Source organism: Rhinolophus sinicus, chromosome 14 (genome assembly GCF_057876585.1).
Source record: "Rhinolophus sinicus isolate RSI-liver-muscle chromosome 14, RSI-T2T, whole genome shotgun sequence".
Classification (NCBI taxonomy): domain Eukaryota; kingdom Metazoa; phylum Chordata; class Mammalia; order Chiroptera; family Rhinolophidae; genus Rhinolophus; species Rhinolophus sinicus.
Window position 1 is genome coordinate 175602547 of NC_142514.1, and position 11183 is coordinate 175613729.

The 11183-nt window shown below is 56.7% G+C and overlaps 2 protein-coding genes across 5 annotated transcripts; one reads left to right on the forward strand and one right to left on the reverse strand.

Annotated features, from left to right (window-relative positions):
- The first annotated feature begins 843 nt into the window (after positions 1-843).
- Positions 844-2691, forward strand: FAM180B (family with sequence similarity 180 member B). 4 transcript variants are annotated; one of them, XM_088789586.1, is made up of 3 exons: positions 844-1072; positions 1907-2004; positions 2180-2691. In XM_088789586.1, exons 1-3 carry the CDS (start codon positions 844-846, stop codon positions 2552-2554), a joined length of 702 nt encoding a protein of 233 aa, XP_088645712.1. In that variant the 3' UTR covers positions 2555-2691. The 4 variants fall into 4 exon arrangements, with proteins under 4 accessions (XP_088645712.1, XP_019599240.2, XP_074192494.1 ...); XM_019743681.3 differs by having other exon boundaries at positions 941-1072; positions 1907-1977; XM_074336393.2 differs by lacking the exon at positions 1907-2004 and having other exon boundaries at positions 958-1088; positions 2152-2691.
- A 1018-nt stretch (positions 2692-3709) lies between these two features.
- On the reverse strand, positions 3710-8553 carry C1QTNF4 (C1q and TNF related 4). The gene is made up of 2 exons (XM_019743678.3): positions 7873-8553; positions 3710-4837 (listed from the first exon to the last, which is right to left on the reverse strand). The coding sequence occupies exon 2, from the start codon at positions 4830-4832 to the stop codon at positions 3858-3860; it is 975 nt and encodes a 324-aa protein (XP_019599237.1). The 5' UTR covers positions 4833-4837; positions 7873-8553; the 3' UTR covers positions 3710-3857.
- Positions 8554-11183: the final 2630 nt, after the last annotated feature.

Sequence of the window (11183 nt, forward strand, 5' to 3'; positions counted from 1 at the left end):
CATGGTGACCTATAAGCCTGGATGTATTTCTTCTGAGAGGGATTCTAGAGCTGAAATTGATATTCTCGTCCACAGGACTCAGGGTGGGTGTGGCATGGCCTCTCCTGAGACCTGGAGGGGGTCCCAACAACTGCTGGAGAAAGCCTCTTATCTGGTGGTAGCTGATGGGACCAGGGGCCTGGGTGGAACCGGGGAAACCCCCACTCACCCTCATCCCATCCAGATAGCTACAGGGGTCCATGAGCCAATAGCCAGAGCCAGGAAGAGCCACAGCTCATTTTTGAGTCTTGAACCCTGCATCCTGCTCCTTGCAATCTGATAAGCCATCACACTTGGGCTAACGGAAACCTCCTGGCCTCTGGCCTGAGCCAAGAAGGTTGTTAAGCCAGCCAAGGATGTCCCAGGGCCTGAGCAAAACCGCAGATCTGAGCAAAACCCAGGGGGTAGGACTCCCTACCCCAGCTGGTCTGGGGTCTGCTCAGCCAGTGACTATGTGCCTGAGGTGGAAGTGCTCGGCTCTGCCTGTCCATGGGTCCGGTCCGCCAGACCAGACCAGGCTTTGCAGCTGATGCTGTTGTCTGCTTAGGGGCTCCCTGGAGGCTGGGCTGGACTGGGTGTGAGGAGTTGGGCTCAGCTGTAAGATATTTTGGGTGTGAGGACAAATAGTAAGGTAGTGTTAATCGTACTTTCCTACCTCCTGGGAAGGCCAAGCTAGAACTGTTTGCTACCAAACACCTTTTTTCTATTAACTAAGCATCCCGGCCATCTGGACAACAGGCTGAGGGCCTGACAAGCAGGGAGCTAGGTACCTATGCCAACAACCAGATTCCACATTTCTACAGGATGGAAAGAGCCCCTGTGAAGCCAGAGCTAGCCCCTCCCTGTTTAGCACTGAAGTCTGACACGCAATGCAGGGAACGCCTGAGCAGCCTGCCGTGGAAAGTTGGAGCCATGGTATGTGGCAGGCGGATGCAGGACCAGAGGACCGGCATGGCAGGGAAAAGGCAGTTCCTGGCTTGGCTAATGGTAGCCATTTGCCTCCTGGGGTTGACTACAGCCCAGCACCATGCAGGTACCAGGGCTTCAGAGTGGGGTGGATGGAAGCCAAGGAAAGCTGCCAGCTGATAGTAGTTACAGTTGGTTCTATCTGAGCCTAGCAGGCCCTAGAACTGGACATGGTCGGTACCAGGCTGACCTGTGCTAGAGCTAATGTGTGGGCCCCAGCCCTGGAACTGGAAAGGTCCAGGTGAAGCAGAGGGAGATAGCTCTAGGTGCCCTCACTGATGGCCCTGGACAGAACTGGGCCTGAGCCTATTCTGGTTGATGCACAAAGCAGCACCTCTTGACCTGCCATGGGCTTGGAACAATCATTCCAAGGGCCAGGCAGCACGGTGGGGTGAAATGAAGGAAGCTAGCTGCAAGAGACATCCGGCCTTGCCTGGCCTCCTGCCTTGCATACCAAACTACTGAGGAGCAGTTAAGGAGTGGGTTCTTTCCAAAGGGGAAGAACCTCAACCTTTGGGGAGGGTCATTGGCAGTGTTTTAGGTTACACTGTCCCCAGATGATTACACAGAGAGGGGAAGTGGGGAGTCAAGTGTCTTGTGACCATTGGCCTGCAGCTCTTGGCCAAGGGAACTGCAGAAGTTCAAGGAGTCCTGGACATTTGCCGAGGTGGCATCTGGGTTTTAAGATGATGATTTTGGGATCATAAGACCAATGCCTGGGAGGGTGAACATCACTGTGCATGTGTGTGTAGGGGGAAGGGGACATGGGATGGCATTCTTGCTCTTTTGCAGCTAGAAGAACCTCTAGGCACCCTTACTAGGCAGCTGAGGGGCATTTCTGGGAAGCTGGGGTGTTCAGGGTGGAGCTTGGCAGGGGCCTGACTTCTCTCTGCTGCCCCAGGGCAGGCCATGGACAGCACCAGCGTGGGAGGTGGCCTGCAGGAGCCAGAGGCCCCGGAAGTGATGTTTGAGGTCTTTCCTCTAGCTTGGGACATAAGGGTGGGAGCGTCCAGAGGTCCCTAAGCTCAGGCTTGGGAAGGGGCATGTCTCAAGCTGGGCCTGCTGGGAGGGGGGCACCCAGCATGGGCCCTACTGCCTGCTTATGCCTCCCCAGCCCACTCTTGCTCCCTGTCCCTGGGACCCCAGCCCACCCCTTACATGGCTCCCCTTGCAGCTTCTCTGGGCTGGGCTGGAGCTGGATGTCATGGGGCAGCTGCACATCCAGGATGAGGAACTGGCGTCCACACGTCCAGGCCACCGACTCAGGCTCCTCCTGCAGCACCACATGCCCAGTGACTTGGAGGGTGCTGAGCAGCAGCTGCAGCAGTTCCAGGACCTGCGGAAGGGGCCTCCTCTTGGCCCTTGGGATTTTGAACGTCTGCTCCTCACAGGCCTATCCTGTGTCTACCGGATGCACAAGGCTAGCGAGGCTGAGGAGAGGGGTCGCTGGGCGCAGGTCTTTGCCCTCCTGGCACAGGAAACACTCTGGGACCTGTGCAAGGGCTTCTGCCCCCAGGGCCAGCCCCCTTCTCTAGGACCCTGGCTCTAGATCCTTGACTCCTTCCCCTGACCCTCCCCTTTCACCTCCTAGCCTCACCACCTCCACCCCAGACCCATCCTGGGCAGGAGCTTCCATCTGGTACCTAGTTCTTCCCTCTGTGTTCAGGTCTCTGGGGTTGGCTTTGTAACCCAGACCCGTTTATCCCCCCCCCATCTTCTTCCCTGGGCCCTGATAGGCTAAGAGCTCCGGCTTTAGGTCCCGGACAGCAGGCTCACAGCTAAAGGCAGAGTTGTGTGTGTTTTGGGGTCAGTGTGTTTAAGAGATGCTTTAAAGGAAGCTGCCCCCAAGTAAGGCCAGGTCAGATCCTCCAACTCCTACCCTGGCAGGCCAAGAGAGGTCTTGTAGAATCTAACAGGAACCTTGTAAGTGGTCAGCACCCAGTCCTAATTTAGGTAACTCCTTTTAAGCCCAACCACTGCTCTGGGGTCCCTGAACCTCCAAGTTCCCCAGGTGGACTGGGAGAATAGACTGGACAAATTTAGTTTGGCCTGTTGGAGGAGTGAAGGAAAACAAGTGGAGGAATACACTTTTTTTGGGGGGGTGAGGGGTGGGGGGTATGTTTTGGGTCTATCTCAACAAGGCTCATGAGATGAACACTTCAGAGGAAGGTGAGGCTGGGAGGGGACAGACAGAGAGACAAGCTGAGGCTGGCGGTATAGCCCTGATCCTGTGCAGCTCATCCTATAAAACGTTCTGTTCTGGCCTCCTGGAGCCGGTGTGTTTCCACGTCTACCCCGTCCTGAGCAAATCACCCTCCCTATCCTGAAAGCGGCAACCAAGTATCAATTGCTCATCCCATTCACACACCCTACAGGGAAGAAGGAATGTGCGGTTTCCTTGAATCCATATCCCCAGGGAAGCAGCAGGGTGTTGCCCGTTGTCCCAAAGAGGAATCAGCCAACAAACGGCCCTAAGAACAACGTTGAAGGTCAATGGGGGAGGAGTTAGACTGAGGGACAGACTGGAAAGGGACGTGAAGAGGCCCATAATGGGTTAAGTGACTAAGGTTCAAATTTCTACCTTCTCGCCCTCCCAGGACCTGACCAAATCGTGCCCTCTGACCCCCACCCTGTGCCTGGAGTAGTCACTGCCTTCCCGCCCCGCCCTGAGACAAAAGCGTCGCAGTCACGACAGAGGCAGGACCCTGGGGAACATAGGCGCCGGCGCAGGCCCACTTTATTGGCAGAGTCCAGCCGCACTGGGCGGGCCGTCATGCTCGCACCGACGGGGTGTTCGGGCCACAGGCCCCGGCTCGGCATGCATGACCCCGGACTCCTGTCCAGGTGGGAGCTCAGAGCTCCAGGGGCCCAAAGCCGGGCGGGCTGGCGGGGGCGAGGTCGGGGTACACCAGGAAACCGGAGAAGGTGATGTACTTGCCGTGGTTGCTGTAGGCGCCATAGCCGTCGTGGTCGTGGCTGAGCAGCCACACGGCGTCGCCGCGCCGCAGGGCCAGCATCACGCTCTGGCTCTGCATCTCGCGGCGTCGCGACGCTCCGTCGTCGTAAATCATGGCCTGCACCTCGTCGCGGTTCTTCATCAGCTTCACCGACAGCGTCTTGTGCGGCAGCTTGCCCATCGTGAAGGAGAAGAAGTAGGCGCCGGGAAGGCGGCAGCGGAAGACGCCGGCCGCCGCGTCGAAGTCGCCGCCAATGTTGACGAGCTCGGTGTCAAAGGCAAGCGGCCGATGCCGCGGCCCCGGGGCCGCGTCGGAACCCACAAGGCTGCGCGTGCGCGCTGCCGAGAACGCCGAGCGCGGCTCGGAGGTCGCGGGCGGACCGCGCGCAGGCGCGTCGGCGTCGGCGTACACCAGGTAGCCGCTGAAGGTGGCGCCCGGCGAGCCCAGCGCGTACTGCGGGGCGCCATGCAGCCGCAGCCACACCGTGTCGCCATAGTCGAGTTGCAGCATGGCGCTCTGGCTGGCAGCGCGCCGTGCGCCGGGCCGCCGCTGCTCGTCGAAGGCCAGCGCCTGCACCTCGTCGCGGTTGCGCACCAGCATCACCGACAGGCTTTTGTGCGGGGCTTTGCCAGCCGTGAAGGAGAAGAAGTAGGCGCCGGGCACGCGGCAGCGGAACTGCCCCTTGGCCGCATCGAAGTCGCCACCGATGTTCACGTACACTTTGTCGAAGGTCACTGCCATCTCCGACGTGCCCTCCAGCGGGGTGGTGCGTGCCGCGGAGAAGGCCGAGCGCAGCTCTGTGGAGCTGGGAGCCGGGCCCAGGGCCCTGCAGGCGGCCAGGCCCAGCAGGCCCAGCAGGAGCGGCAGCATGGCCCCTGGGAGAGGAGGCAGAAGGGGAAGGAGAGGAAGGTCGGGCTGGGGCCGCTTCCAAAATGCCCGGAGCTCCCGAACTGGGAGACAGGTTCTCTTCCCAGCCCTGCCCTTGACCCACAACTAGGACTCCGTCTCCTAGGCACTTGGAGTGATCAGTGGTTTTCAAACTTTAGGGGGCTCTGTGTCACCTGGAGGGCTTGTTAAAACACACATTGTTGGGCCCTACCCCAGAGTTTCCGTTTAGTAGGTCTTGGATGAAGCCTGAGAATTCGCATTTCTAACAAGTTCCCGGGTAATGCACATGCTGCTGGTCCACGGACCACACATTGAGAATCATTAGGTTAGGCTAGTGATTCTTCAGACTTTTTTTTAAAGCACCAGAAACCCTTCCTCAGGTGAAAGCTCACACACATAAAACAGATACAAGCAGAGATGCTCTGTTGGAAGGCGCCTATAGCCCTGTCTGCTGAGCTTTCCCCATCCCCTTCCCCATGGCACCCAGGGGCCCTGGGAACACGGGGTGGTCAGGGTCTCGGTTTCCCTCAGCCTCTGGGTTGCTGCATTTTCCTGTGGCTATTCTGTGATCTTTGGCTTGCCTCTTACTCAGGCACTGGCTCTGTGTACTGATGTCCCCCATGAGGGCCATGGTTTCAGCCCCCATCTGGGCAGGAAAGGAAATAGCTGCTCCCTGACCCTTTTCCTGGCCTCTGACCCACTCAAGGGTCAGCTCCCACATTGGACCACTGGACTCCCCAAGGGCCTTTGCACTAAAGAGGCCAGAACAGTTGGGGTTTGAGGAAGCTGCCTTCCCCCATGAAAGCGACTTCTTCCTTTGGGCTTGGGGGCTGGTCACTGAGGGGAAGGAGAGAGGCAGGAGCTGCTGGGGTCAAAGAGAGCAACAATTCCAGCAGAGGTTTGGCGAGACTGTGAGGTCAGCAGCTTTGTTTCTCAGTGGTGGAGAGGAAAGGACACTTAGACCTGGGCTTGGGTCCTCGCTCTGCCATTTACACACTGAAACCGTAGGCAAGTTCCTTAACTTCTCTGGGCATAGCTTCCTCTGTGTAAATGGAAGGAGACCTGCCTTCCAAGCTTACTGTGAGAATGCTCTGAGATAACAGATGTGATCACAGTTTGTGAACGGCTGTGCCACCCAGGTGTGCAAGACTTCTGCTCTTGGCTTTGAAAAAAACAATCTGATAAGGTTTTTTGTTTTTTGTTTTTAATCGTTTATTGTCAGAGCAATGGTGATCTCAGAAGGCAGCAGGTTAACACCTTCAAAAACTGCCTTCTGATAAGTTCTTGACATAAGGGGATAGGGACTCAGTAATTCCTGCCCCTGGGAATTTGGTGAAGGCATTGCTGAACTCAAAGGAGTCACTCTCCTGGTGGGATTTCATCATGCTTCCTAGTAGGGTCTAGGCTTTGGGGATTGAATACCCGAAGCCCTGAAGTGGAGACAAAAGCAGGACAGAAAGTGAGCTGGCAGCAGCCTAGGATGTGGGCTTCTATAGGCAATACCCTGGGAGTGTGGGTAGCTTTGTGTCTCTTAGAGACACTGGGGGCCTGCTGAGAGGGTGGCAGGGTGCTGCCACTGTGCAGACATGCCCTACGCAACAAGGTTGTTCACCTGAGGGTAGATGGGCACTGGAACCTAGCCCACATTCTACTTGCCCAAATGTGTGGGGATACTGCACCTGGAGAAAAGTGTGCCTTTTCCTAATTCTCATAATAAAGACCCCAAATCCTTAGCCCAGCTGAACACTCTTTCCTTCAGAGAAGGGACTTTTCCTACTTTCTGCAAAGGCGCCCCATGAGCTAGCCCATACCCTTGGAGAAGGCAGGGACGCTGGAGGGAGCCCACCTGTGGTGGTGAAGATTGCATGGCACAAGTATCAGTGCATTCCGTTTTACAAAACTGGACACGTCAGGTCTCAGCAAACCTGAGAGACAAGTGGGCCCTCTCCCACTTTATAGAGGAGAAAACCAAGGCCCAAGAAGAGGAAGCGTTTTGGGCCAGGTCACCCATGGAGCACGAAGGCAAGCCCTGAACCCACGTCTTTTGACTCTGAATTCAGTATACCTTCCTCTCCACCACCTTTCCCTCAAGCACAGATATTTCCAGCCAACCTGTCCACTGCCTTGGTTTCCCTTTTTGCAAAAATAGGAGGGGAGACAAGTGGAATGAGCCTTGGGATGGAGGGTGAGGGAGAAAGAAAGCAAAACCCAATAAAACCAAACAAAAACTCTAGTGTTTTGCCTTCTCAGAGTATGGGAACATCTCAACTCCTCCTGACCCTGCTGCTCTCCTAGCAGGCCCTGTCCCAGGAGCACCTGCCTGCCTCACCCCCAGGACCCTCTGCTGGGTCTGGTGCACCTACCAGTGCCAGAGGGTCCTTCTGTGTGTCCAGTATCCAGCCTCCGTGTCACCCGCTGTCCGTTTCCCAGATCCCTAGGTCCCTGTCCTTCCCTAAACTCCCTTCCCTGAGCAGGTCAGAGGTGGGGGGGTGTCAGGTGGGCATCATAGTTGCAGGGAATGAAATGGCTGTTCCTAGCTCTGTCCAGGTGGGGCTCAAAATAGTCATCTTCAAAGAGAAAAAAACTGGGACACAGAGAAGTGGGCAGACCCAGAGCCTCGGAACCGACGGGGGGAGGTGCAGCGATGTCAGGCTAAGAGCCCCCCTCGTCGCCCAACCCAACTCCCCAATTACCCCTTTCCCCAAGCCCCGCCAGAACACCCCTCCCCACCGGCCTTGAAAGCCCCTCATGCTCCCAAGAAGGTAAGTCCCCCTTTCACAGAAGCCAATTAATCATTTCTCATGAAAAAAAAAAAAATCCCTCAGAAAGGGTACTTCAGACCCGCTCTGTCCCCCGACCTTCCTTCATCCATCCCTTCAGAGAAAAAGCCCTTGAGTCTCTTTCATGAAAAAAGCTTCTAGGTCCTTTCAGAGAAAGACCGGATTCCCCGCATCTTCCCCACCTCCGCTCCCAATAAAGGAGAAACCTTGCCCCCACCATCCCGCCCCCGAGCTGCCCTCACCTGGCTGGCTGGGGGCGGCGGTCGGATCGGGTTCGCTCCGAGCCCGCAATCCGGCTCGGGCTCCGGGCTCCAGGCGGGCGCCGGGCTGCGCACTGGCCGCTCGCGCTGCGGCGAGCCGGGCCTGGCGGGGCGGCGGGGACTCGGGCCGCTCCTCCGGGTCCCGAGGCGGCGGCGGGGCGCTGGGACCCTGGGGTGGGCGCGGGGCAGCGAGGCGCCGGGAGGCTCGAGGGTAAGAGGACAGCTGGAGAGCTAGCGAACAGACCGGCGGGAGGAGAGGTAGGGGAGAGGCGGGAAGGGGAGAGCGGGGAGGAGAAGCGAGAGGGAGGGGCGCGCCGCGGAGGGGAGCCGAGCGGCGGGGCCTAGGGGCTCACTGCACCAAGGAGGCCCCTGTGCAGGCTGCGCGGGGCTCTGGGCCCTTCCTCATCCGTGGCCTCCCTGGAGCCTCATCTGGGTCTAGCGCGCAGGCATCATTAATCCAAGTTAGCAGATGGGGAAACTGAGGCCCCAAAGGGAAAACAGGCCTGAGGCAGAGGCCAAACTGGGGGTGGCCCAGGGCACTCTTTAGACCAGCCTCCTTCCCGGTTTGAGGAGAGGGGACGGAGCAGGACAGATACTGGACTAGCCTCTGGGCTGCAAGGACAATGGAAGGTGAGTTTTGGCTGGGATCGACTTCCAGGCATTGGGGGAGGGGGTATGAGGGAAGAGAAGGATAAATGGGTCAACGTCGCTGGTAAAGGAAGGGCTTAAAGTGACCTAATTTTCCTTTCTCACCTCCAAATCTGAAAATGCCCTCAGTTGTTTAGGAAGGAAAGAGGAAGACAAAGCTCCTAGAGGTCAGAGGGTCAGCCTCTCCCACCACATGGGGAGAGGGTGAGAAAGGAGGGGAGGCCTTGGGGCAGAATTGAGTTCTGGCTGGAAAGGCTGCTTTTTCAGTGCCTGCGAGAAGGGAGAGCATTGAGATGGGCAGTGGGAGGGCTCCTAGGGCCTGTTTACTGAGGGACACTGACAGTCTGCATAGCTGGGGCCAGGGTGACAGGATCCAGCAGGACAGCAGGGCTGGGCACAGCTGTCCTCCCACCTCAGCACTCACCAGAGGCCCTTCTGATGGCCCCACCGTGGAGGGCTCGAACTCCCTTCATTAGGGCAGCTGTTCTCTCTGCCCTGACTGCTGTGGAGGTGACCACGTGCTGGCACTAGTCGCCTGAGTGGGTAGCTTTTACAGAGCCCCACTCTGGGGTACCAGTTGCTGGTGCCGTCCACCTGCCCTGGCTGACTCCGGCAGGCTGGAGGCCTGGGCCCCAGTCCTGGCTCGGCCATAGACCCTGTGTGTGGTCCCTGAGAAGCCTGGTGCCCCAGGAAACCCTCCATCCTCTGGAGCTTTCCTTCTGTTACCCCCAAAATTTATGTGATCCCAGTTAATTTAATCATTGGTAACGATGATTGGCTCATTAAGGTTATTTCAGGGTGTTAGATAAATTAATGAATATGTGCCTTAAAGGAAAGGAATGAACAGAGGCATTTCAGGCTGGACACGGGGCATTTGGGGGCATAGGGTGAAACCCCCGTCGAGCCCTGTAGGATCACGACTGTCTCTTTCACCAGCTTGAAAAGGCCTATGGGGAGGGCATGATGGAGAGTGAAGGCGGGAGAGTGAACCTTTCTTAGGGCATTGGTCCTCTTCTGGACCAGAAGGGTGGGGCTGCCATTTTGAAGGTGCCTTTTGAAGGTGTGATTCCAATGGTGGTGGGGAGGGAAGAAGGCACACTCTGCAGGCAGGACCATTAAATCCCAGTGGGGGGCTGGCCCAGGATGAAAACCATGATACTTTTCCCTGGGTCCACTGAAAGTTCTCCAGAGAAGTCAGGGTTGAGGGTGGAGACAGGTGGCTCAGGCAGATGACAGAGGGTTTGCTTCAGTGGACTGAAACTGCGTGGAGACCACTGGGAAAGAGATATGGGGGAAGAGGATGCCATGAGCTGATGGTGTGTAGGGCAGGCTAGGGTGCTGGACATGGGCGGACCAGGACAGACATCGGGAGGTTCAGAAAAAAGAGCCCTAGGCAAGGTTGGAGTACCTGCCCCCCCCCCCCACTTAGTTGTACAGCTACCACAACACAAGAGGACTTTTAATAGCAGGTCCTTTTATTGAGTGTAGCAGATGCTCTCAGTGCCCCATCCATACCCCCAGGCCTATGAAGAGGTCACCTACAGACACTTCCAGAACTTGCCAAACTTCCTGGGTCTCTCCTGAGGCATTCTTAGCTGGGGAAGTGAGTGTGGGGCAGGCTGGATGTGGAAAGCTAACCCCCAGGGCAACCCTCAACCAAGGAGGCATCAGTGTTACTGGAAACATACTCCACAGTTGGATCCCTGTCATGCAGGGTGACAGGCGGGGTCTCTGCTCCCGCTCCCCACATAAGAACACAGGACATGGTGAAGCCAAAAAGGAACACCCACGGAGCCATAGATAGGGGACTCATACCACTATATTCTCGCTGGCGGCACTATAGTCTCATTGGAGGCTGGATCCACACTGTCCGCAACACACCATCCTAACTGCAATCTGCGCTTGCCAGCCCAGCCACCATCTTCTTGCTAGCCCCCATTTTCTGCTAGCGTAGCCACAGCAGTTATATTAGTGGCCAATGGCTCACTGGTTATAGCTGATCGCCAACTAGCCATAGCTGATGGCCAGCCAATCACAGTTGATGGCCATTTACTACATGAGCCAGCACCTTTCTATGTGAGGCCGAGAGCCTGGAAACTGCTCTCTGGGGCTCTGTCCCCACAGTCCCTCAGTGGGACAATTCCCAATTCCCATGCATGTTCCAGTCTCAGGAAGACTCCAGTAGAAGGAAACCTGTCACCCACGGGGAAAACCTACCTGTATCAGTACGCTTTATTTGCTTTCCTCCCTCGTCTCTCTTTTCCACTGCCTCACCCTGCTTCTTGGGACCACCTCCTAAATAAACTATTTGCACCCAAATCTTTGTCTCAAGATCTGCTTTTGGGGGAGTCCAAACTAAGACAGTCTCAAGCTGTTAAGTGCTTTTTCACATCCATTACCTTGTTTAATTTTCTTAACATCCCCCGAAGCAGGTATCATTAACCCAATTTTACAAATGAGGAATGAAGAGGGTAAAGCAGGGGCAGGATTCAAACCCGGTCCACCTGTCTCCGAAACCCAGTCCTTAGCCACTTGCTCTGCAGCCTACCTAATCCTCTGATCTTCTCCGGGCCTTATTTTTTCATCTGTAAAATGAGAGATGAGCTCTTGAGTTTGAAGGGAGGCAATGTACCCAGTTTCTCCTG

Excerpts from the sequence above, each read along its gene's own strand:
- FAM180B (XM_088789586.1), top strand. The coding sequence starts at position 844 with ATGGAAAGAGCCCCTGTGAAGCCAGAGCTAGCCCCTCCCTGTTTAGCA. Across the intron at positions 1,073-1,906 it reads TACAGCCCAGCACCATGCAG|GGCAGGCCATGGACAGCACC; the intron begins GTACCAGGGCTT and ends CTGCTGCCCCAG. Across the intron at positions 2,005-2,179 it reads CTCTAGCTTGGGACATAAGG|CTTCTCTGGGCTGGGCTGGA; the intron begins GTGGGAGCGTCC and ends CTCCCCTTGCAG.
- C1QTNF4 (XM_019743678.3), bottom strand. The coding sequence starts at position 4,832 with ATGCTGCCGCTCCTGCTGGGCCTGCTGGGCCTGGCCGCCTGCAGGGCC.